Source organism: Ruditapes philippinarum, unplaced genomic scaffold (genome assembly GCF_026571515.1).
Source record: "Ruditapes philippinarum isolate M1 unplaced genomic scaffold, ASM2657151v2 ctg4472_1_1_1_1, whole genome shotgun sequence".
NCBI lineage: Eukaryota > Metazoa > Mollusca > Bivalvia > Venerida > Veneridae > Ruditapes > Ruditapes philippinarum.
In genome coordinates this window covers 100,057-124,626 of record NW_026858907.1, presented here as the reverse complement: position 1 = coordinate 124,626, position 24,570 = coordinate 100,057, and the positions used below count along the sequence as shown (strand labels likewise).

Genomic DNA, 24,570 nt, shown 5'->3' with positions numbered 1-24,570 from the left:
ACAGTTCACTGAGCATAGTAACTCACAACAAGAACAAGACATTATGCATAATTCCATAATGATGAATGAAAATGATGTCATGTGATTATGCCTGAATGAATGAAAATGTACAGTTAGTTATTCACTACAGTGATTACAACTGTGTTTGTAAATATAGGATGAGTATACAGAAAGGCAGTAAATTGACCTTATCTACACACAATTGTAAAAGTTCATGCTGTGAAGCAGCATTATGCTAGTTTAGAACATTTTCTGACCAATTTGATATGAAATCTATTTATATAATCAGTACGCTGCATTTTAATCATATGATTGATCCGAGATATAAATTGACCACATTTTTGTTCTCTTTTAGTTTCATTAATTTAGATTTTTTTCTATTAAACAGAAATTACTATGAAGTGATTTTAAATGCGTGAATTTAACACCGCTCAAACTTACAACGCTACCTCTATATTCTAAGTTTCAAAAGATTTCAAAATACTTAATTGGATTTTTTTAAACATTAATATTTTCCAAGTAAAATATATTTTGAAAAAGTTATATCAGCCTGCTTATGTACATTTTTAGTTTTCCCTCAATTTATCAAAATACAGAGCAATAAGCCCAGAAGCAATATGGTTGACACGCAAGGATTAGTCATTTGCTGTCAAGTTGAGCTGACTAAATTTTATTATTTCAAAAAAAGTCGACATTTTATGGTAACTTATCAATAATTGATATTTCAATATTTGATATTGACAAATGTTTAGATCAAAATATATAAAAGCTGCATGCCTCAAGATTTTTTCCGGATTTTCATGAACTTTTGTAAGTAAGACATTGCCGAGTTAACATAGAAAGTAATTTTTATATTGCAAACCACACAAATATTTCACGTAAATTTCCAGGTTACAATATGAAAGAAATACCCATATTGCGTAAGTCAGACAGTAGAAATACGGTGATAAATATTGCGAAAAATTTTTTTATTACATATTCAGTAATTTATTACTTGCATTGAGATTATTCTACTTTTCGTAAACTCTAAGAATAAGACTTTTCAATGAAAACCGCCATTTTTCACACAACGCTCATGCAGTAGTGGGTTAATAACACTGATGATAATGCATGCTCACCATAATATTGCATACTGGCTGTTATGGAAGCATTATTTAATCGAGCATTTACTTTGTAACTCCTGTAATTCGATATTCATATATTTTACTAAATAATAACAATGATATGCAATGTTACTATTTGTTTCCGATGCATTTCTTATAATACATAAATTTAGATACCCTTAACTTTTCAAAAAAATGCATATAGGGATTTTAAGATATTCAAACATAATCTCTATTGTAATTAAATTGTTCTCCTATGAGATTCGATAAAAGATCATTATGAGGACGGTAAAAGTTGTCCAACATCTTTCTGCTTTCTGGTAACATTTCCCCTGCTTTATGATCTTTCTTTCTTCTTGCATTAGCATGCAGATCTGGATTTGCAATCTTATTTAAGTCGTTTGCATGTAATGTCTCTGAAATAAACAGAAGGGTAACTGATCTTTGAAGCGTATGTATGCTTAATTTTACAAAAGAAAACATAAAATTCTGTCATTGCGTAGAACAATTGATGTACTTTAATCGTACATCATAAATAGAATAATAAAGTAACATATTCAAAGTTAAATTGAAAATCAATATCAATATTGATTTTTCGTCTGGTTTGAATAATGTTATAATGCTTTTTATTTTTTGGTATTTTTTACATAAAATTACTTTCCCGAGAACACAAAGTGAGTGTGTGGAATCTATTATTTGTGTAAATCAATTGTAGAGACAGTCATCAAACAAGTCTTTAAAATTGTTTCCTGTGCTTTCTTGACAAAAAGCTTAATAGAGTCCCATAAATATTTATAGTATGTTTAAATATGGTTCTAGACAATCTACTCATTGTTAATAACATGTTCGGATAGTTTTCACAAGAAAGTTCACGAATCAATTACCGGAAGTTAATTTATAAAAATATATCCTATCAACAAATACTTACTTATTTCTAAAAATGAAAATATTTGTTGCATATAAGAAGCTGTGTTTCTTGAAAAGTCTTCAAGTTTGATCACAAGTATCTGTTCACGTGGAAAAACTCGGAAATATTCTTTTAAATGTAGATGATAAACACCAATTCGAATTCTTACCTTAAAATACACAGTCATATCAACTTACGAACATATATAAATATACATTGTTTATAACATTACATATCTTATTGACCCATTGGACTAGTACATGTTTTAACAATTTAGATCATTTAGCAGAACATTGGAATTTTACCAAATATTATGATGACTTGACAACTGGCAGGGTTTGAAACTTACCTAAAACCCTGCTTGTTCCCTTCCCTGCGGTCTGGAGACCGCAGGGTATTGGTACGCGTTTAACTTTTGAGGCATGGAGGAGCACGTGACCTGTTTTCGGTACATGGAGGAGCATGTGATCTGTAAACCGTAAATGATTGGTTGATTGACCTTTTCGAAAACTTGGCTAAATACCGTTTGCCAGTACGTTACGTATAATCCTCTAGGGAATAAGTCAGAATTACACCTATTAAGAACAAAAAACTATTACGTGATATCTTTAATTTTCTATAATTATGTTACCGTTTAAGGTGGAAAAACTTGAATGATGTGTTTGAAAATTATCAATGTTTCTTTAATATGTATCTCAAAATGTTCTATAATTATGTTACCGTTTAAGGTGGAAAAACTTGAATGATGTGTTTGAAAATTATCAATGTTTCTTTAATATGTATCTCAAAATGTTACAAATAATAAATTGTTTTTACTGAAAATCTACAAAATTCAAATATGCGTAGTGGCATCTGCCATAATAAATAGAGATATTTTCTGCGAAAACTTGAGTGTTTGCTTTATTTATTTTTTTTTTGCTCGGAATTATTCATAAAATGGTAGGCATATTTAATCATTTTCTTAAAAAGAAATAATTGTTTTATGTTCGACTTTCTCCGGTCATCAACGGTCACAAGTTTCCAAAGACCTTATTCTATATTTATCGATTATTGTCAACTATATTCCTGATACATACGGAATATAATGTTGTAGTAGCTTTCTGAGACTTTGTATTTTGCTACGAGCAACGGTGGAACATTGATATCTCGTGAGACCGAAGGTCGAGCGGGATATCAATTTTTTAACGTTGCGAGTAGAAAAATACATAGTCTCAGAAAGCTACTACAACATAATTTTCCTTTTATTATACACCTTTTCGTTTTATTCAGAAAATGAAATGTAGTTGTCAAGAAATAAATTCATGACTGACGGATGAATAAGTAATTCTTGCAAACTTGCCACGCCTTTAATATTTTTGGTTCCCGTTTCCAAATGCAACGTTATACAAAGCTAAGATCGGAACCAACGTCAAAAATAGTCCGGCATTTCCATATATAGTACCGTATTTGTCACAAACATAATACGGAAATTTCTATCCGTTGAAGCGTATTTGCGCTTCAATATTTGCGTGTATTTTAGGGAGAAAATTTATAGGTATATAATAAAAACGTTTATTTGTCCCCCCCAAACAATGTTGAAAATAGCTAAATGAAATATCTTTATATCATTAAAAATGTTCCCCACAGGAAACCATTTTACTTGTACGACATTTGATAGGTAATACGACAAAACATTGACACATTATCGAATACTCTACAGGAAATACAGCGAGACGTTGAACTTTAACATATATCCTCTTATCAGGACACTCGGAAGGACAATGCTAGGTTCACTAACGGTGGAAAAATTACCCTTGGAAAGAAATAAGTCAACATTTCAACTAAGACAGATATCTGTATGTCGAATGGAAACAAGAACAACTTAGGCAAGGGTTCTACTTATAAGGTCACAATAACGAACAAGTTCAATGCTGCGTGTGTTTTAATTATTTCCAACACGTCGATTGCTTATTATTTAGGAAAATTGTTATTTGACATTCTCAAATATGCCAACTTGAGATTCCTCTAGATTACACATTGTTAATATCATTATGGATTGCATACATAAAAAATAAAACCTTATGGCAACTTCAAATGTTTCCTTATATTGCGAGTCAACACATAGAGACATGGAATTGTACAAGTAAAAGCAGTGATATTTCTAAGATTAAGAATGTAAATGGATTAATTGTTCCAAGTGTTGCTATTTCACGCAAAATGATGAGGTCGTAAGTACGATTTAATTCTAAACTTATTTTAATTGTTGCATTTATTTCTTTGAGTTCGCAAAGCATATCCTAACATTTTAACAAAGTAACCAGTGGTGGAAACAAATATCAACGGTTTTACTACTGATCTGAATCTAATTGTTTGTTTCATTTGACATGTTTTATGTTCAGCTGCATGTTCTGTCAAATGACGTGTCCTTCCGAGAGAAGAACATCCTGCTTAACATGGCGTGCCAGTTGGGGACTCGGTTATGTTTCCATGTCCAGCTGCATGTCTTGCCGAGTGTCCGACCAGCAGAACATTTGGAAACAAAAACACAAAAGACAATCATGTCCTACTTTACTTCCTGTAGAATATTCGAAATAAAATCCTTGCGCCTGCTAAATGTCTTAAATTGAAAAAATTAACATTCTGTCGCCAAATTTGATATCGAACTGTTATTTTTTTAGCATTCAATCTAAGCAGAATGTTCGATATTCCGATTTATTTCAGTTAAACACTATCAAACAGTAAAATATAATCAAATGAACAAAGAAAGTTACTAACGCATTGTAATCGGCGTTTTCAAATGTACGATTATTATCAAAGATATGTCAGAATATGCCAAAAAACAAGTACATTACGTGTCATGGAGGATAAATGCAATGCTACAAACATCAGTAATAAATTGCATAGACCATAATTATATATAAATTCTTTCTTTTTATTTTTTTATTTGCTTTGAGTTTTAGTACATTTCTTGTTCTTAAGATTATTTTGTATTTGACACATTTAAAATATTCTAATGGTGCATTAGTTGAAGTACGTGTGATATGTTCTGTTTAATCACTTACCATTATTCCAGTACAATCCTTAGGTGGTGTATATAAACAGTGACGTAAACTGTTGTTTCTCAAACAATTATAGGTATGTTTTAGTGTGTTCTTGACTCCTTCGTGAAACATCTTTGATCTTCCGTGTTGAAAATATAAATAATCCGAGTACAACCTTTAGTTGAAGAAACAATATTTCAATTTACATCACTGTTCTTGAATATGGTCCAAGGCATTAATTCGAAATTCAATTTTCTGTCAATAAAAGTTTCCTTATGTGCATGATAAATGCAATGTTAAACACTTTATCTAATAAATTGCATTCACTATGAATTCAACATTTGAATTGGATGAGAATAATGATAAAAGACAAATGATCAAGTGCCAGTCGTTTCGTGTAAGATCTGGCTATTATTGAAACTGTATCAATTTGAACGCAACATAAAAATACATATTGTTAGATACTAGACACAAACATAGTTGTATCTTGAGGTGTTTGAACAAACAAATCATTCCACTTATTAAATGATACTAACTAATATAATATTTCAAATTTTGTGTTGATAAAATGATAAAATACCAATTATGTTTCTGATTTTCAGGGGAGAAAGTGAAAGTCGTGTCAATGATTTGTTTGTGTTTGTTTTGTTTTTGTTTTGTTTAGGCGTAAAACATAGTTTGGTGTATAAAAGTGTGTCACTATAATTATATATTAATTTTGACAGACCTTTGACATGTTTTGAACTTGAAAATATATACATTAGTCATGTATTCAACCACTGAGAAAATGAAGAGCACTGTCCTTGCAAATAATTTAAACGTTTTCTGTCGTCAAAGAAGAAGCTTGTGATAGTTCAAGTAAATCACCCCCATCACAAAAAATAAAATCAAAAGTATTATTATAAATAAATTAATTAATTAAAATTAATTAATTTGTTATTAATTACTTAACTAGTAAAAATAAATAAAAAATAAATGAACAAAACGGAAAGGAACATTTTGCAGTATCCGTGTGTACGTCCGATCGTCTGTAATTCCACCCAAACTTTGTCTAGTCCATAGTTTCCGTTATTAATGGATAGTTTAAACTTGTATTGTTTAAATGTGTAGCACATTCGGAAAGTATCATTTAGTCTGGAGCTCAAAAGTCAAGGCCACTTCAAAGAAAATATTATTGTCCAATAAGCAATTATGTAATTCTAAAAAAAGTATGCATAATTACGTTGGGTATTATAAAGATTTGTCACATGCATGTATCAAGTCATTACCTTTAAGGTCAAGGACACGCATGACAAAAAGCCATGATTGTTAAGTACACCGATGTCCGGCAAATATTTATGTCATTCTGGAAGAATTTCTAACATAGTATGTACATGTACATTTTGTTGGACATAATGCCGATGTGGCATATGCATGCAGCAGGTCCGTACCTCAAAAATCAATGTCAAAATTGTATTTTAAATTTATGATTTAATTTTTGGTCAGTGTTCTGAGTGGTTCAGTCAACAATTTCTCAATTATTCTTTTTTAAATGGCATTAATTTGTAACACGTGATGAGCATGTGTCATGGCACGGCATTTCGACATTGTTGGTTTGATTCCCGACTGACAAGCTAAAATACTGGGATAATTTTTTTACTTTCATAAAAGTGCATCGATGTTTTTATCCAGTCATAATATATGTCGCATATAAATGAATTTTGAATGGATTAAAATTGATATAAAGAAAAGCTTGCAAATTTAATGACCGAATTGACATTGCAAAAAATAATTATTTTTGTTTAAAAATCTCAGTGAAATTTCATCAAAACTTAACAAAACCTTACAAATATATAAACGCAAGCGGTTTATATTTCATTTTAGTTAGGCAAATCATTTAACTTAAGATGTTACGACATTTTAATCAATTAATGTGATTTGTTGGTTGTTGTTGTTGTTTTTTCTTCTGTTATTTGCCTTCTGTTAATGTTGCTTGTTCTGTTTTGTATCTGTTTTTCTGTTGTCTTTATTGATTTCATAATTATTTTATTTTTACTTCTATTAATTTTATTAATTTTGTTTAATAGTTTTTTTAGATCTTTTCCAAACTCTGCATAATTTCGTTATACAATTGGATATATATCATTTTAAAGGTCAAATTTGTATACCTTTCTACTGGATTTCTTAACATAACAATAATTTTTGCATTTGGATTTAAATGATGAATGTAATCAGCGTTTGTATATAGAGGTTCTGAAAGGTTTCTGAATTCTGGCAAAATAGTCCAATAGTCATTGTCCCACAATGTTGACGCTGAACAATCACCTGCAAACATAATTTTGTTTAAATTGACAGCATTTACGTTATGTGCTTACTGTAAATATGAAAGTTTTCAATCCCTACAATATAATAGTGTATTTAATCAGACAAGCAGATACTTAAGTCTGAATGTATATCTTTAATTTGTTATATAGTTGACTGTATTTTGTACAGATCTGTAACCAAAAACAAAAAGAAAAGAAAACAACAAATGTAAAGACTCTAGATTCTATCAAGATCAATAAAACACAAATATTTAGTAAATAAACGGTCCCGATTACCATTGCTATCGGCAATACGGTGTATGCTTAATACTGATCGTCTTTTTAAGATTTTTTAATAACATTGTATGGAATTGAAGTTCAATTTATTGTTCGATATAAATATATAATTTATGTTCCCATGAAATAGCACTAAAAGGCCTGTATGACATATGCTGTTTGTTGATCTATCATAAAAACGGAAATGGTAGCCACAAATAAAATATTATAATATTAATACCACAGGATTGGAATTAATTTTCTGTTCAGTATATACATTTTCTCTCGTTTTTGACATTTTAAGGACTTCACTGGTATAATCGCTGAGAGACACCGGGGAAGATACGAAAACATAATAGATCTACAAACAACATATGTGAGATATCTAAACGTTTTAAAACCAGAATAAAATTCAGAATACCTTTGACATATTTATTACAAAATTTATTAAAACTTATCATTATGTCCCTTTAAAACGTAATAAGAATAACGTTTCTTTACACTGTATTGACGTTGTTACCAAGCGACGTTATTAACGTCATTATCTTGAAGATCCCTTTAACGAGTGAAACCGGTTGATAATTCTCTTCAATTATTATTACAGTTCTGTTAATAAATAATTGCAATTTATTTCCTCCCTGCTTATGTCCGTATTGTTTCAAACTTTACATTTTGGAATATAAATATTATATTATATGTCGCCACGTCCTGCAAGTTTTAGACAAGATGTTTTTATGTATATCCCTAAATAAAGTATGAATAAACAGCACACGCAGTTCCTTGCATTTTTGCTATGAAATCATTTCAAAGTTTTAATTTAAACATTTGCTGTTGGTTTTATTATCATTAATTTTCGACAATTAATATAATAGATACATATAATACTGATGCAACTGACTATTAATGCATAGCACGCATTTTAACTTTAATGTCGAATCTTTTGGGATAAACTGTTGATTTAACGTATTATTCGAATATATAGGAAGACCGAATGTTTCTATTCATTTGAACGGACATTTTTTCAAACAATGACGTCAATACCTAGATATTTATGCAAAGATAATTTTGAAACATTAGACCTAAGCTTACCGAATATAACGTTATGGAAACCTCCAGAATCATTCCTCAAAAACAACTCCTTCGTTGCATATTTAAAAACTTTAAGATAATGAGTCAAATTGGAATACCCTCCGTTTTCCCCATAGTCGTCTGAAAAAGACGTAAAATACAAACAAAACACATTTATAAAATCATATTTATCACACACCCGTGCCGATTTTGCGACTTCGTAAATATGGTATTGCACGGCCGTGCATATATTTTGACGTGACGTCATTAGCGTTATACAAACATAGCGTAAAGACGCGCTAAATGTTATCGTTATACTATAGGCGCATCAATGAAAAATGACTCTTATTTCACTTTAAAAGGTCTTTATTTTGGGTATGTGATAAATAGAATATTAAATTCGTGTAAGTTCATTACTGAATTTATTGCACTCGTTGAATAAAATAATATTATGCTCGCCAGAGGCTCGCATAATATAATTTTATTCAACTTGTGCAATAAATTCAGTATTGAACTTACACTCATTCAATATCCTCTATATATCTTTGCAAAAATGAGCAATTAACTGAAGTTTACTGCAACCAGACCGTTTGTTCAATCAGGCGCATACGTTGTCAATTGGTCTAGTTGATTCGCGTAATGGATAAATGATAAATAATCGTATTATAAATGTCAAGAATTAAAATAGTCTGTACATGATTTATTGATAAATCAGTAATGTAATGACCAATTGTTACCGCATAAAAATACAAATTCTATGTTTATCGAACGATTGAGAACATGTCAATAATTATTACTTAATGTTTGATTGAAAGGCTACCTTGAGTGAGGACTTTCTGGACACCGTGTTTATAAACTCGTAAATTGGTAAAATTGTGAGTTCTTTGTTCTATTTATGAGCATAAACATTTTTCGTTAGATTTCTTCTTTTTTTTGACAACATATCGTATTTATCAAATATATCCAAATAAGTGGCAATCGTTCGACTTTGTTCGTTGCCGACGTTTAATCATTTTGGTGGAAAATCGAAAACCTCTGTACGTGGTGAGCATGTTTCTAAACATAATTACTGTTTATGAAAAATTACAGGTACTGATCCAATCAGTCTTTTCTTATTTTAATGATTATCTGTCCTTATAATTCCAAACGCCGTTTAATACAAATAATACATCAAAGATGTATGAGATTATTTTCTGAACCGACTGTTTTCTGTTTTCAGTTTTACACCTAGACGTAGATGTATGACTCGCTTTACTTATATATTGTGAAGTATGTCTGTATAGTATTAAGATAAATATCTGATGCGAAAATAATTTATGGATTAAAGGAAAAGAATACTTCCGAAATGCTTGTATGAAATTAAAATGTCAATAAAAAGGGTGTGGCGCATGTACAGATTCATTGCTTAACAGATAAAACCAAACTAAAAATAGCAAAATAATATTTTGTTCCGGAACATTTTATTCTGTTTCCGTACAATATTCATGTGTGTAAAATAACCGAAACATTCTATGTTACATCTCTTTTTGAGAATCAGCCATGCAAAAAGAATGTCGAACGACACATATACCCCCTTTCTAGCCCTTGACTCACATAATTGGTAATTTTGTTACAGAAACTTGCCACAAATGGGTACATGGAAGGGTTCAATTATGAAAAAAAGAAGAAAAATAATGAAGATTTTGTGATGAACAGTTTCAAGATGAGATATTTAAAGCCCCTGTGACCTATAACTATGAACTAGCGACCAAAAATCAATAGGGGTCATCTAATAGGTATTACCAATCAATACTACAAATATGAAAACTTTGTGATAAATAGTTTTCAAGACAATAAGCGGAAACCAAACTGACATTCAAGAACCCTGTGAACTTTACCTTTGACTTACTCACCCCAAAATCAATAGGTTCACTTACTTGTGATGAAAAATCTTCAAGATAATATGCGGAAACCATTCTGCAGTTAAGGCCCTTGTGACCTTGACCTTTGATCTAGTGACCCCAAAAGCAATACGGATCATCTGTTGGTTATGGCCAATCACTTTGAAATATGAAGACTTTGTGATTATTATCTTTCAAGATAATGAGCTGAAACCATTATACCATCCAAAGACCCTGTGACCTTGACCTTTGATTTAGTGACCCCAAAATCAATAGGGATCATCTACTAGTTATGGCCTATCAATATGTGAAATATGTTGACTTTGTGATAAATAGTAACCAAGACAATACGCAAAAATCATATAATCATTCAAGGATTCTGTGACCTTGACGTTTAACCTAATGACCCCAATTTCAATAGAGGTCATCTACCACTTACGATCAATCAATATGTGAAATATAAAGACTTTGTGATGAGTACATTTCAAGATAATAAGAGGAAACCGTTCTGACATTTAAGACCCCTGTGACCTTGACCTTTGACCTAGTGACCCCAAAATCAATAGGGGTCATTTACTAGTTATTACCAATCACTATGTGTAATATGAATACTTTGTATTGAATACTTTTCAAGAAAATCACCGGAATCAATTTTCACATTTAAGGCCCCTGTGACCTTGTCTTTTGACCTAGTGACGCCAAAACCAAACTAAATTACCTACTAGTTATGACCAATCAATATGTGAAATATGACTTCTTTGTGATGAATACTTTTCAAGATAATCAGCGGAAACTATTTTTACATTTAAAGCCCGTTTGACCGTGACCTTTGACCTAGTGACAGTCAGTAGGGGTAATCTATTAGTTATGACCAATCAGAAGGTGAAATATTAAGACTTTGTGGTGAATACTTTTAAAGATAATCAGCGGAAACCATGTGGTCTACCGACAGACAGACCGACGAACCGACATACCGACAGACAGACAGACATTAGCAAAACAATATACCCCCTCTTCTTCGAAGGGGGCACAAAAATAGAACCAATGCTATTTTACTGTTGATAAATTCTATCTAAAAAAATCATTAGATATAGATTTCTTATTTAATTTTACACATGAAATACGGTGCTATATCAGTCAAATATATTTCATAGTTTTTAGAAAGAAATATAAATATGAAAGTGGGCGCAGTCAAAACTCATATTTATTTTAAGGGACTTCTTCTGCCATTTTGTTAGAAAAATCTGATAAGTACAGAACATTTTCTGTTAAATGTTGTTTTAAAAACTATCTAGAATGATAGAAAATGGTCTAAGAAAATAAATCCGAACACCAATATCTTTTATTCAGTCATTAACGCTGTACAGACGTTTAAATAGTTGTTTACGTGACGTCACAATGTAACGCTAAATATCGCGTGCAATACAAAAGAATAATTAAGATACTGCGCGCTGTACATTTGCAGTTGCGTAGCAAGCAAGGGGGTTTGTAACCATTTTACTTTGATAATTGAATTTAATGAATAGGTTATTTTTTTTCGTTTTTCCTGTAAAATGGTATATATTTTTACTCGTCCCGACTCGTGAAAATATGTGGCATTTTGTCATCTTCCGTGAAAGTATATAATCTATATTTCACTCAAACGAAAAAATACCCCCTTTATACCCTTAAAGTGTAATGAAAATATGCAATATAACGCAGAAGACCGTTTAAATGAAATTCAAAGAGCTAAAGAAGGATCAGGATACCCAAACATATTGTATGCGTTAACAATAGTCGTCACATATGTTTTTCACTTCCTCAGCACTTTCTTGGGCGTCTTATTCTTTGACCTCACATGAAAGTATCTTATGTCATGTAAAAATAAGAGAAGTCAGAGGAGATAGCTAGTTACAAACTAAATAAAGTAAAATAAATCTTATGGCAAAAAAACATATTAATTATTAACATACAATTTGTATTTACAGGTGTTTTCGTTGTTCCACTACAATTTATACTTGAATGGAAGTGAAACAGAAAATATCAACAAAAATGATATTGCAATTTAAATTGAAAATACTACAATTTAAAAAATTAAATAAACACCTTAGTTACAAAAATGATAAAAGAAGAAGTGTCATTCTTAGTTGAAAAGAAGATTTCTCTTGCTGAGATATGCTAGAGTTATTAACTTTGTCATTATGTAGATGATGACAAGGGACAATCATCAGAAGACTTAAGTGGCCGTCATAACTTACACACAAAATAGCCTTTAAAAAATAGTTAACCAGTAATCTTGGAACACAAGCCGATGATTGGTAGATAAATATGTCCAACTAAAAGTGGTATTTTTACTCTTTCAGCTCCATGCCATCATATGAGGTAATTGTTTCAAGAAAAAAAGAATTGAGACAAATGGCTGAAATTTGAAGATAGTTAAACACATTTAACCTACGTTTCTCACTTCTGACATTTTTAAGCACCCTTCCCTGAGATTTAAAAGATCACGGACCTGAGGAATCTCAACCTTCACAGGACTAAGTGTAATGGATGAAGACAAAAGGCCGCTTATCTTATCAGTTGCTGCTTGCCACGTTAAAGCTAAGCAACTCGAGTAATAGTTGAATACAAAACAATCTTGTTTAAACGTCTTGCATATTTTACACATATTATCTATTTAATTACACAAACAAGAGGTAAGTGTATGCATTTAAGTTTTCATGTGTTTACCGTGATTAATTTTTCTGATAAAATGCTATATTATGACTAGTTTAACACGAAACACTTGTTATATATGGGTCGCAATATATTTGTCATTTAGATCGATAGAAATTCATTTGATAATTAAAAATTCGAACTGTACTATCTTTGTTTACAAGTACTTAAAACTAATAACAGTGTACTGTATATACATATCAACGTTTTATAGGATGTGGGTCTAATAAATATCAGTTGACAACTTCATTTGATATTAAGTACATCCAATTAGATACATGTGTCATGTTTACGTTGCAAACATTAAGTCGATCACTTACAGTAATGTTTCCTGGTAAGCCAATGAGGTTCTTTTATCACCAATTTTGATATTTCCGGATGTTTGATCAAACGCCGGTGCATATCTGTAGTACCTGACTTCGGGGCTCCAATCAAATAAAAGTATGGCAGACATCGGATTGGAGGCTCTGAAGAGTTTTTATCGTCATACTTCCAACATGGATTTCTGTAGTTTTTCAAATTTTCAAACGGACCCTGAAATTGTTAATGGTTATTGATTATGGAATGTATCTCCATTGTAGCATTTTAGCTAAAATGTTTTAGAAATTCACAGCAAAATAGCTTTCAGAAAAACAACCCTTTTAAGTTAGGAACTTAGATTGGTAACAATTATGCGGTTTATAACGTAAGCATACTACTTATTTCAATAGGCATGCTGTGTCACTTTGTTTCATTTTATTTCTCAAAACATTTCATGTTCGATGTTCTGTTTCAAATAATAAATCAAGTAATTTGCGAATTACCTAATCCATCATTTGCTTATAGCATTTTCCTACTTTTATTTTATGTATGACAAACACTCTAATACGCTCTAAAACAAAAATCAAAATTCATGTTTGCCTTTTCCTAAGAATAAAAATTGATTCTCTTTTAGGGATAATACAGCTTAAAGTCTTGGGAATAAAAGTGTTAAGTTAATGGATAACCGACTATCCGAGCATCCCTGAGATCTTAAATAGTTTTAATGTCAGCTTAAACTAATTTATTGTTATCAAAAGTGATATATATCTTTCGTATATCCAATCTCCAAATTATATAGAGGATATTTGTTTGTGTGTGTGTAAGATGAAACTTTATTACATCGAGTGGGCTTTAAAAAACAGTATCCTCACGAGTGGCGTAGCCACGAGTGAGAATACTGTTTTTTAAGTTCAAGAGATGATATAAAATTACATCTAACACAACAAACAAACGCACTTTCTATCTATTGTTTTCTTAAAAACAAGTTAAAACGAAATGTTCTTAATATTAACGTTAATAAAAATATATAGAGGATATTTGTTTGTTTGTTTGTAAGATGAAACTTTATTTCATCAATTTGGCTTTAAAAAACAGTATTCTCACGAGTGGCGAGGTATCACATGGGGGAAATCTTAGAAAAGTTGTTTCGTCATTTAAAGGTGTGAACTTAAGTTTTGATAAATTTCACTGTGAAATTATAAAAATAATTTCACGGATAAATAAATAACTCACTGAAAAGCATAAAATAAACTTTTCTTAATCGCTAATACATGCATGCCTTTCTTTTAGTAACTTTCGTAAACAAATAAATATGGAAATATACAATAAGTATCTCCTCTGAAACATAGGTATTTATTGAACAACACTTTTAAGCATTTAGAACTTTATAGAGTTTATATAAAACATGCCCTAGGATGCACCTGCTTGTTATTTATAATGCTTCCAGTAATGAATTCCAAAAAAAAAATATATTTCTTAACTATGTGTTGAATATAATATTGAACGTAGCGTATATACACGCTACGTTCAATATTATATTCAACACATAGTTAAGCAATATTTTTTTTTTTTTTTTTGGGGGGGGGGGGAATATATATATTTCCAAATTATATTTTGCTTAACTAATGTTTGCATGTTTGCAGGAAACGATGTATTTTATTTATCTTGTAATAATTTACTTGTTTCATTAGATCTTCTACTATGAACTTCCCCGACGCTATCACCTGAAAGTCCCTTTCGTTTGGATGCTTTTTATACACTTTCTGTTCTTTCTGTTTTGCAGAAGTAACAGTTAAGTTACAATTTTGCGATATAAAAACTGAATTAGACGATTTTACTTTTATTCGTTTTTCATCACTGAATTTTGTTATAAAAATGCGCGATTTAAGATGGGAAGTATATTTCCTTTCTGAATCTAATGTTTTAATTTCTCTAACTGTTGTTTGTTTTTTTTCTGAAGTATGTAAGAAGTTTCTACTACGTGTAGTGTCAGGTATCCAAACATCCGTTGTTGATACACGGTGTGAATTCAGTTTTTTTCTGTCTTTGTCTACCTCGATATTGTTCAATGTGTGTTTGGGTTTAATGGTTTCTCCAGATATATATGACGAATCTCTGCTTGTAAAGTCAACGACGGTTTCCATCTGTAACACTGGCGGGTTGAATGAAAACTTGAATGAAACACATACCACAATGGCAACAAATATACCACCTCTGGCGAGCTTTCGTGTAAGAACCTGTAAGAGATTGCATTCGATTGGAAGAACATAATGCTAGTCTTGCGAGCGTTCCTTAGCTAGATGAATGCTTAGTCTGTACTTCGCAATTAACAAAGTGGACGGTTGAGCACCATTAAATGTTGTTGTTGTGCAGAAGAGACATTTTTGTACGAAAAGAAAATTGAACACATATGAATTGTTTCGCTACAATTATTGAATGAACAATTGAAAACGTTTATGGCATGTTTGTGCATGCTACACATTTCCTTATTAAAGCTTGAAACTGAATGGTATGGACTCTTTATAGATTAAACTATTCACTGAGTGTAATTTAGTTTGATGAATAGAGTTTCTTTTGATTAATATAATAATTGAAATTATATATTGCATTCAAAATCTAAATGAAAAGTAGAGAAAAAATTTTTTTTGGGGAAATTTTTTTTTCCGGGGGGGGGGAATTTAAAACTATTCCGAAATGAAATTTTCGTAGCCCCAAAAACTAAAAAATTATTCAACGGTATGGGACAGAGACAAAGCTGTGCATGTATAACACCTACACTTGGACACACTTTCCGATTTTGTATGGTAGTCGTGACTTAATTAGCACGACTCTTGCATATATATTTCTTTTTTCACATTCAAGATTAAGTTTTCTCTGCCTTGAAACATATTTCCGTATGTTCACTGGTGTCTTGCCGGTCTCCTTCTATTTTCAGCCAATATACCCATTTGCAGAGAAGTATTTCAAATTGTATAAAGAGATGAACAAAAAATCAAGAGAGGATATTCAAGTTCTTTCAAACAGGATTAATTTCCTTGAAATAAATGTATTAAATTTTTTTTACTCATTGGCACCATTCCACCCTGATTTTATTTTTTGAATAAAACCTTTAAATTGGAGGAATTTTTTTTTGTTTTATGCAAAAAATGAAACCCATAAGTTTTGGGTGGAATTTGGGGTTTTTTTGTTTTGTAAAAAAAAGCAAATTTAAATTCATCTTAATGGGTAAAAATTTAAAAATTGTTAAAAGCGGACAAGTAAACTGAAGGAATCTGAAAACCCCGAGCTTTAAACCGTTCCTTCCCTTTAGCAAGAAACCTTAATTCATTTGCTTTAGGAATTGGTTGGTTCTAGGAAACAGATTCAAAGAGTGTTCCAATACGGCTTAATAGCGTTCCAACACAATTTAAATAAAATTAATTCGTGTAAACTAAAAATTATCCCATATTCACATAATTAGAATGATACACGAGGGTTTTTGGTTATTTTGTCCCATATAAATTCATATTTTATCAAAGGTTTTATGTTTTTTTTATGATTAAAAGGTGCCATAATAAAGTGATATTAAGGAGATCGTTAACTGTGTGTTGCTTTTTTGTTGTTTGTTTTTTCTTATACTGTTGGACGGCCATATTAAGTACTGGAGACTTACGCAAAGTTGATAATTTATGTATCACTTTTGAATAGTGTAAAGTCGGAAACTTCATTTTTGCATAATTTCTGTACCTGGGGGGGGAAATTTAAATAATTTTCTAAACAACTTGTAATCAGCTTCTTAAAAACCTGATAGACGAACTCACTGGCTTTTCAAAATGTATATAATATTCAGCCCTTGCGTTAAAAACTAAAAAATTGTAATAAAAAATAGTAATGTTTTAGTATTGCAGCAGCCTTTGGTCAGGGCTAATTTTCCATGAACAATTTGAAAATTTTAAGTAAGTAAGATAACCAAAAGGATACAATTTGCGCAAATTATTAATGGGCACTAACATTCCATAAAGACTCAAAATATGAAGTTTCCAAAATAACGGCGAAAATAAGGCAAATTTTTTTCCCAACAAACAGGTAGGGAAATTTTTTTACTTTTTTTATTACTGTTTTAACATTGCCGGCGTTTATCGTACACAACTTGTCCCAATTTTATTACTTTGTTAGTTACATGTTTTTTTTACTCATTTGTTTGCTAAACAGGGTGTGGAAAAAATAGGTAGTAGCTAAACGCTTAAAACATTCTGAAGAAGTTGTTTTTATTTTCTTTCTCATCTAATTTGATCTTTGAAACACAGTAAGTAGAGGTTTAATAACATACTTTTACTAGTTCTACTCTAAAACAAACAAAATATACAGAAACCAAACTAAAGAATGATTACGGTTATACAGTGGTTACATCTGCAAACTGGGTTCCAAAAGTAATATTCTTATTATGACTATCCACTTGAAAAAGCCTTCTAACTTAAATATTTTCTACAATATAAAATAAGTAGATATTAATAAAAAATCATTTCAGCCAGAATAAGGTAACAATAATTATATCCGTAAGTCAATTTTCTTATAATCACAATGTACTTGTCATAGCCTTTTATTTGTTGCATTTTGGTAAAAAAAAACAAAAAAAAACAAAACAATAAACAATAAATTATTCAATTTCTTTTGAACTTCAGGTTGATATATATTATGTTTGAGAATGAATGGCACGGTGTAATAAAAAAAATGTATAGAGTTTTCGCTAAAACATATTCATAATTGTATAATATTAAACAAATTTCATAATTGCGTTTATGTCTTGCGTTATTGATCGTAAATGTATTAAAACTTAAATTTATTCAAAAACAAGATCACTGTTTTGTTATTAATTATAATAAAATCCGAAACAAATTGATCCATCGGTTGCATAAATCGCAACATAATAACATCAAATTTGCCAACTCTGTTTGATTGAGTCTTTACATGAGGGATAATTAATACGAGCAATAAATCTCACGTCCTCTAGCACCGGATTGAGCGGTTCTCAATTCTCAACAATTAATAGTGCTGGCAGCAATGATATCAAATGACAAGCAAATATAACAACACTGAAGTGAAGAACGGGTAACTTTTTACAGCTACCGTATGACACCTGCTTTTGTGACGTATAAAATCTGGAAATATTATTCACAACAACATTCCATGGACATTGTAAGACATTAAAATAGTGTCAAGATTATATATCAATTATTTTCAAGTGGAAACAGATCGTTACTATACGGTATATGTCATTTTTTACTTCAAGTAAGGGTAACGAGGTATAACGATACATACATATACGCTTAAATTATTCATAAAGTATAATCATCAATCTATCATTTACTGAAATTGTAAAAAAGATATGTGACCAGTTGGCCTCAGCACATATATAAGTATACTATTTGCCAACCACACTGGCCCCAAAACAACAAAGTCCCGCTGTAATTGACTTTGTATATTTCTTAAGCCTTGTAAATCAAACAAATACAACGTATTATTATATAACAACATTATAATACATACATATATGAGTTTAGACGCATATAACCATATTATATTATAAATTCACATTATGGTCAAGTCAGCCAGCCTAGATATATCTTTAGTCCATACTTGAAATAATGAATAAACATATAAACAACCTTAAAAACCTTAACCTTAAATGAAATTACACAAACAACACTTATATTTACATACCAATTGTTGATCAGGTGCTGCTATATATAAACAATACACCTCTGTCACTCTCTGTTTCGTACGGTGCTCTACAACTGTAAATGGTTAAATGGCAGTTGATAATATAAGATGGTAAATACTGATGGTATAAATTACCAAATTATTTAAAATATAAGCTGCCATCTTGATTACATCGATATGTCCAGTAAACATTTTTATACAAATACTGAATTAATACAGATAAGGAATTGCTCATTTGTGACTCCAAAAAATATGAATCAATAATAATAGATAAGACCAACCAACCTCCACCTTTAATTTCCAAGAAACACCAAGATATCGAAAATCAATAATAAAGTAAAATTCAGCAAAGTACACTTTTGACTGCTCAGTAACAAGACGTGTGCAAGTCAACACTATATCACATGACCACAATAATTGTTAAAAAACAGCGAGAAATAAAATGCTTGACTAATCATTCAAATTAACAATAAATGGGAGAAAATGAATTTCTCTGTAGAAATAAAATGCTTAAAATGTTAAATAAACGAAAAGGACAAAAACACGAACTGTTTACAGATATATTAAAGTCATTTTTGAAAACCTTTCTGTAAATAAATTTAAAATTGACAAAAGACAGTTGGACAAATCGGCTTATATACATTTTTGGCTATTCGTACATTAGACAGTATATGTAAATAGGAATGCAGAATTGTTTAAGGCATAATGAGGTAACAATAATGTTCTCAATGTATTAGTCTCTATTAGCAATAACTTTGCTAAACAATCAACAATCGACATTCAATGTCTAGTGAGACAATCAACATTCAGCTCAACATTCGATCTAAAATAACAATCAAACAATTCTCAAAGTGAATGATGAGCCAGACAATCAACAATCAGCTGATATTCGATAATTACTTATGTCGAGCTAGACAATCGACATTCAGCTCAACATTCGACCTGTAATACTTATCAAAGTATTCTTAAAATGAATGTTTAGCTAGACAATCAACAATCAGCTTCACATTCGAAAATTTCTTATGTCGAGCTAGACAATCGACATTTGGCTCAACATTCGATCTAAAATAAAAATCAAATAATTCTCAAAGTGAATGTCGAGCTAGACAATCAACAATCAGCTAGACATTCGAAAATTTCTTATGTCGAGCTAGACATTCGACATTCAGCTCAACATTCGACCTGTAATAATTATCAAACAATTCTCAAAGTGAATGTTGAGCTAGACAATCAACAATCAGCTAGACATTCGATAATTTCTTATGTCGAGCTAGGCAATCGACATTCAACTCAATATTCGACCTGTAATACTTATCAAAGTATTCTTAAAATGAATGTTTAGCTAGACAATCAACAATCAGCTATACATTCGATAATTTCTTATGTCGAGCTAGACATTATTATTATAGATCGAATGTTGAGCTGATTGTTGATTGTCTAGCTCAACATATACATTAAGGATACTTTGATCATTATTACAGGTCGAATGTTGAGCTGAATGTCGATTGTCTAGCTATACCTTTCAATAATATAAAAATGTAAATCTTAACAAATTATTATTTATTTCAGTTTCAATTATTTCAAAAACTATCTCATCACAATTTCACAGCAACGAATGAATACCTTCAATATACAATAGTGAAGATGAATAGGTTGTTTTGTTAAGACTGTTTTACTAGGTGAGTTAACAATAGAATCTCTAACAGTGTGCCATCACTAAAAATAAAGTGATAATTCTCACCAAAAAAAATCAAAATAATTATCCTCCATTAATCTGATAGTATGAAATCAAATTCAGATAATAATATATACGTATCATATGTGACAATCGCATACAATTACATAGGAAACATTCACATAGCAACGCAATATTTTTCACGTGCGCACAAATACTGTGCGTTTAGTATAATAATTAAGTGACGAGGTGGTCAATTCCACTATCCAGGTGTAAAACAGCTATCATATTGTGTTTATTATATTCAAACAGGCTAGCTATATAAGTTAAATTATCAACAAATTTACCATTTCTCAGCGTAATGCAGTAGGTAAGGTTGTGATAAATATCAATACAAGACAGCTAGATTCGGATTGCACATTTTTCCCAAAAATATTGCTTTATAATTATCAATCAAGTAAGAAAATGTTGTATTATATATTGTAAACATTATAAATATTGTGCTATTTTCTACTAACCTCTCATTTTGTTTTAAATGTAGCTATATTATGCCCTATTTAATAATTTGGTGCAAACTTATACGGTATGCATGATAATGTGCACAGACTGTTTCAACTATAGTTTAGTTTGCACAAAATACTCTTGCACTGCAAAAGTACTATGACTACTACATACTACACACTATACAGTGTAAAATCATTATCATCCGTATATGATTATCTTAATTATTAAATACCATAACAAAACTGCCTTTATATCTCAATTCATTTTCCTAATGTAAAATTAAAAAAAAATATATGGAAATAAAAACGCAAAAAAGTAAGAAAACTTGTGAGGCTCGAACTCGTGATAAAACTTAATGTGTATGACATTCTAATGACTTTACTAACTTTGCCATCAAGACATTTCAAATTCTGTTTCTAATCTTACATTATATTCGCTTGTGAAAACCCTGTTATACCTTTTCAGACAAATGTTGTTAACTTTAGTGTACATATACAATAGAAAATGTAACGTCACTCTCACATCATCAAAGCGAGCGGCGTACTTATCGATTACGCACGTAGTAAATAAAAAAAAATACTATCATTATCATATATTAAAGTGATCAAACTGAAAGAAATACACGTCTTTTTGATACAGTAATATGTTTTAGAAAAGAAAACTAATTCAATAAAATAAAGTGGCATGCACAGTGCATCTATATCAAACCATTGTGTGCGTTCGAGTTGTTTTTTTATATTTTTCACATTTGATTTTTGAATATTAAAAGCAAGGATGTTTTAGCATTTTCAAATGCGCAGCACAATGCTTAAATGCCATAATTGACGTCATTGTTGAAGTGTGACATCATTCCACGTAAGAATTGATTCTAATAACATATAAAAGAGAACCAATGTATTTATAATAACCCCATTTATTCATATCAAAATAAATGCGTGTAATTAAGGAAATTTGACTTGGGCTTTGTCTGAAGAAAGAATAAAACACATGCTGTCAGTACGGATGGGAATATATGAGTCTGGGTAACTCTTCTTTACAGACAGTACCTCCGTGTAATACACCCATTGACAGTCTCTATATGAACTACACAAGTTGTTTCCCTTATCTTCGAGGAAATTTTATATCTCTAATGCTAAATGAATGCAAATTTAGCCATTTTTAAACCGCTAGTTTGATGTGATTTAATGTCCGATTTTAAAATTTACTACATCAATGAAAAGCTTGTGATCTTAGCTTCGTCTCGGTATACATGTATATTTTAACAAATTATTTGACACTGAAGGTATTTAAATTTACAGTTCAACCTACCAATTGTCAGGCCATTTTACATGCGTTTTATACTGAGCGAGATACGCAATTGGTTATCTTTACTCGCAATTTTTCTGCTAGTTCGGAAACTGCCAATCCGTGTATTGTCTTATTTTATTCACAAAATACAACAATGTATATACGTGAACATACATCTATATAACTTGCTACCATACTTTGCTTCATCTATAATTGCTGTAAAGAGGGCACAAATGCATTTCTAGAAAATTTAAACACGCTGTACACTGTCCTAAAAAAATCATAATATAACTTATATATATAATTAATATACAGAGCACATTGGAAATATTTCATAAGTGATCACATGTGCGAGAGTGTTTATACTGTAGAAACGTGTCCACTTTTATAAGTGATCACATGTGCGAGAGTGTTTATACTGTAGAAACGTGTCCACTTTTATGTGCATGTACGTATATTATGTATTTTTGTGTGTTCGTGCGTGAGTTCGTGTGTTACAATATCGCTTTATGTGAAATTTAAGTCAAAATTTGGAAAGTCGAAAATTTTGTGATGTACAAAGGCTCAATAAAGTTTTTCAAGCGTTTAAGTTTATGTATAACGAAATATTAAATAAATGTTTCGTCAAACAGACGCTTGTTCTAATGTGATATCACCTTATGCGTAATGTTTATTTTAAAAACTAAACAAAGAGTTTTGATTATAATAAGAAAAAATATTCAAATTTTAATATGTCCAATAAAAAATCCAATGTGAATGTTGAAAACACAGTTCATGTATATGCAATTTAAAATCTGGGTAATCTTGAACAACGTAGATAAATAACCAAGAATATCGAATGAAAACCAATAATTGTCTGTCCTGAATTGCGAGTAAATTCGATCTTGCTAATGCTAAAACAATACAAACAAAACCTTTTTAAAACTTCTAGTTCGTTGCGATATTTTATATTCACGAGTTTTAACATTCTTACACCGACAACAGGTTTGTGATCTGAGCTTAGTATCAATGTAGAAATAAACATATCTTTTTGACACCAAGGGTAAGTGAATTAACAGTTAACTGTTAAACTTACCAATTGTCGGCTATATTACATGCAATTATACAGATATATCTGTCATTCTTTGTATCAATGTAAATAATACATTCTGACAACTATTTTCAAGTGTTTGATTCATCTTATTGTATAATGATTTAAATGAAAAAATAAATATTTGTTTGCTATTTTTGTTTCAGATTTTTATTCATTTAAGAGAAGGTTAATATAAATAAGAAATATAACAGCATGTGTACAGAAACTTTAAAAAAAAAGTGAATATAAATTAAATGAGCGGAGTCTCTAAATTGTTTGCATCAAATAATAGGAATGAATGAATGATTAATTGTTTGATTGGTTGAGTGAATGGATGAATGAATTAATGAATGAATGAAATAATGTGAATGAATGAATGAATGAATTAATGCGATATCGATGATTGTTGTTGTTTTTTACATATGCAAGTACATGTATTAAATTATTTATAGGATATATATAAATGTAAAATTTAAATACTGCGTGTGGACAATCCCGATTTCATCTTCGTGATTTCACAATTTTACCTTTTACGATTTCAACTTCACAGATCCACGATTTTAATATAATTAATTTATGTTTTGAACATCACAATTTTAACTTTTTCATTTTCTCATGTTTGGCTTATCATTTTTAATCATTATAATGTTAATGATAAAGAAATTACAAAAACAACATATTTCACCATAGACGCAGAACACAAACAGTACTATCTAAAATCAATCTAGATTGTAAAGTATTCGCTATTTATCTGTGGCAGTATGCTAAAAAGCAAACCAAGCGGTATTGAGCTAGAATACCG

The 24,570-nt window shown here is 30.4% G+C and overlaps 1 protein-coding gene across 1 annotated transcript; it reads right to left on the bottom strand.

Annotated features, from left to right (window-relative positions):
• Positions 1 to 906: 906 nt before the first annotated feature.
• On the bottom strand, positions 907 to 19,392 carry LOC132754638 (carbohydrate sulfotransferase 15-like). Its single transcript, XM_060745297.1, has 8 exons — positions 19,366 to 19,392; positions 15,210 to 15,767; positions 13,551 to 13,764; positions 8,678 to 8,797; positions 7,178 to 7,334; positions 5,052 to 5,205; positions 2,032 to 2,179; positions 907 to 1,519 (listed from the first exon to the last, which is right to left on the bottom strand). Exons 1-8 carry the CDS (start codon positions 19,390 to 19,392, stop codon positions 1,323 to 1,325), a joined length of 1,575 nt encoding a protein of 524 aa, XP_060601280.1. The 3' UTR covers positions 907 to 1,322.
• Between the last annotated feature and the right edge of the window lie 5,178 nt (positions 19,393 to 24,570).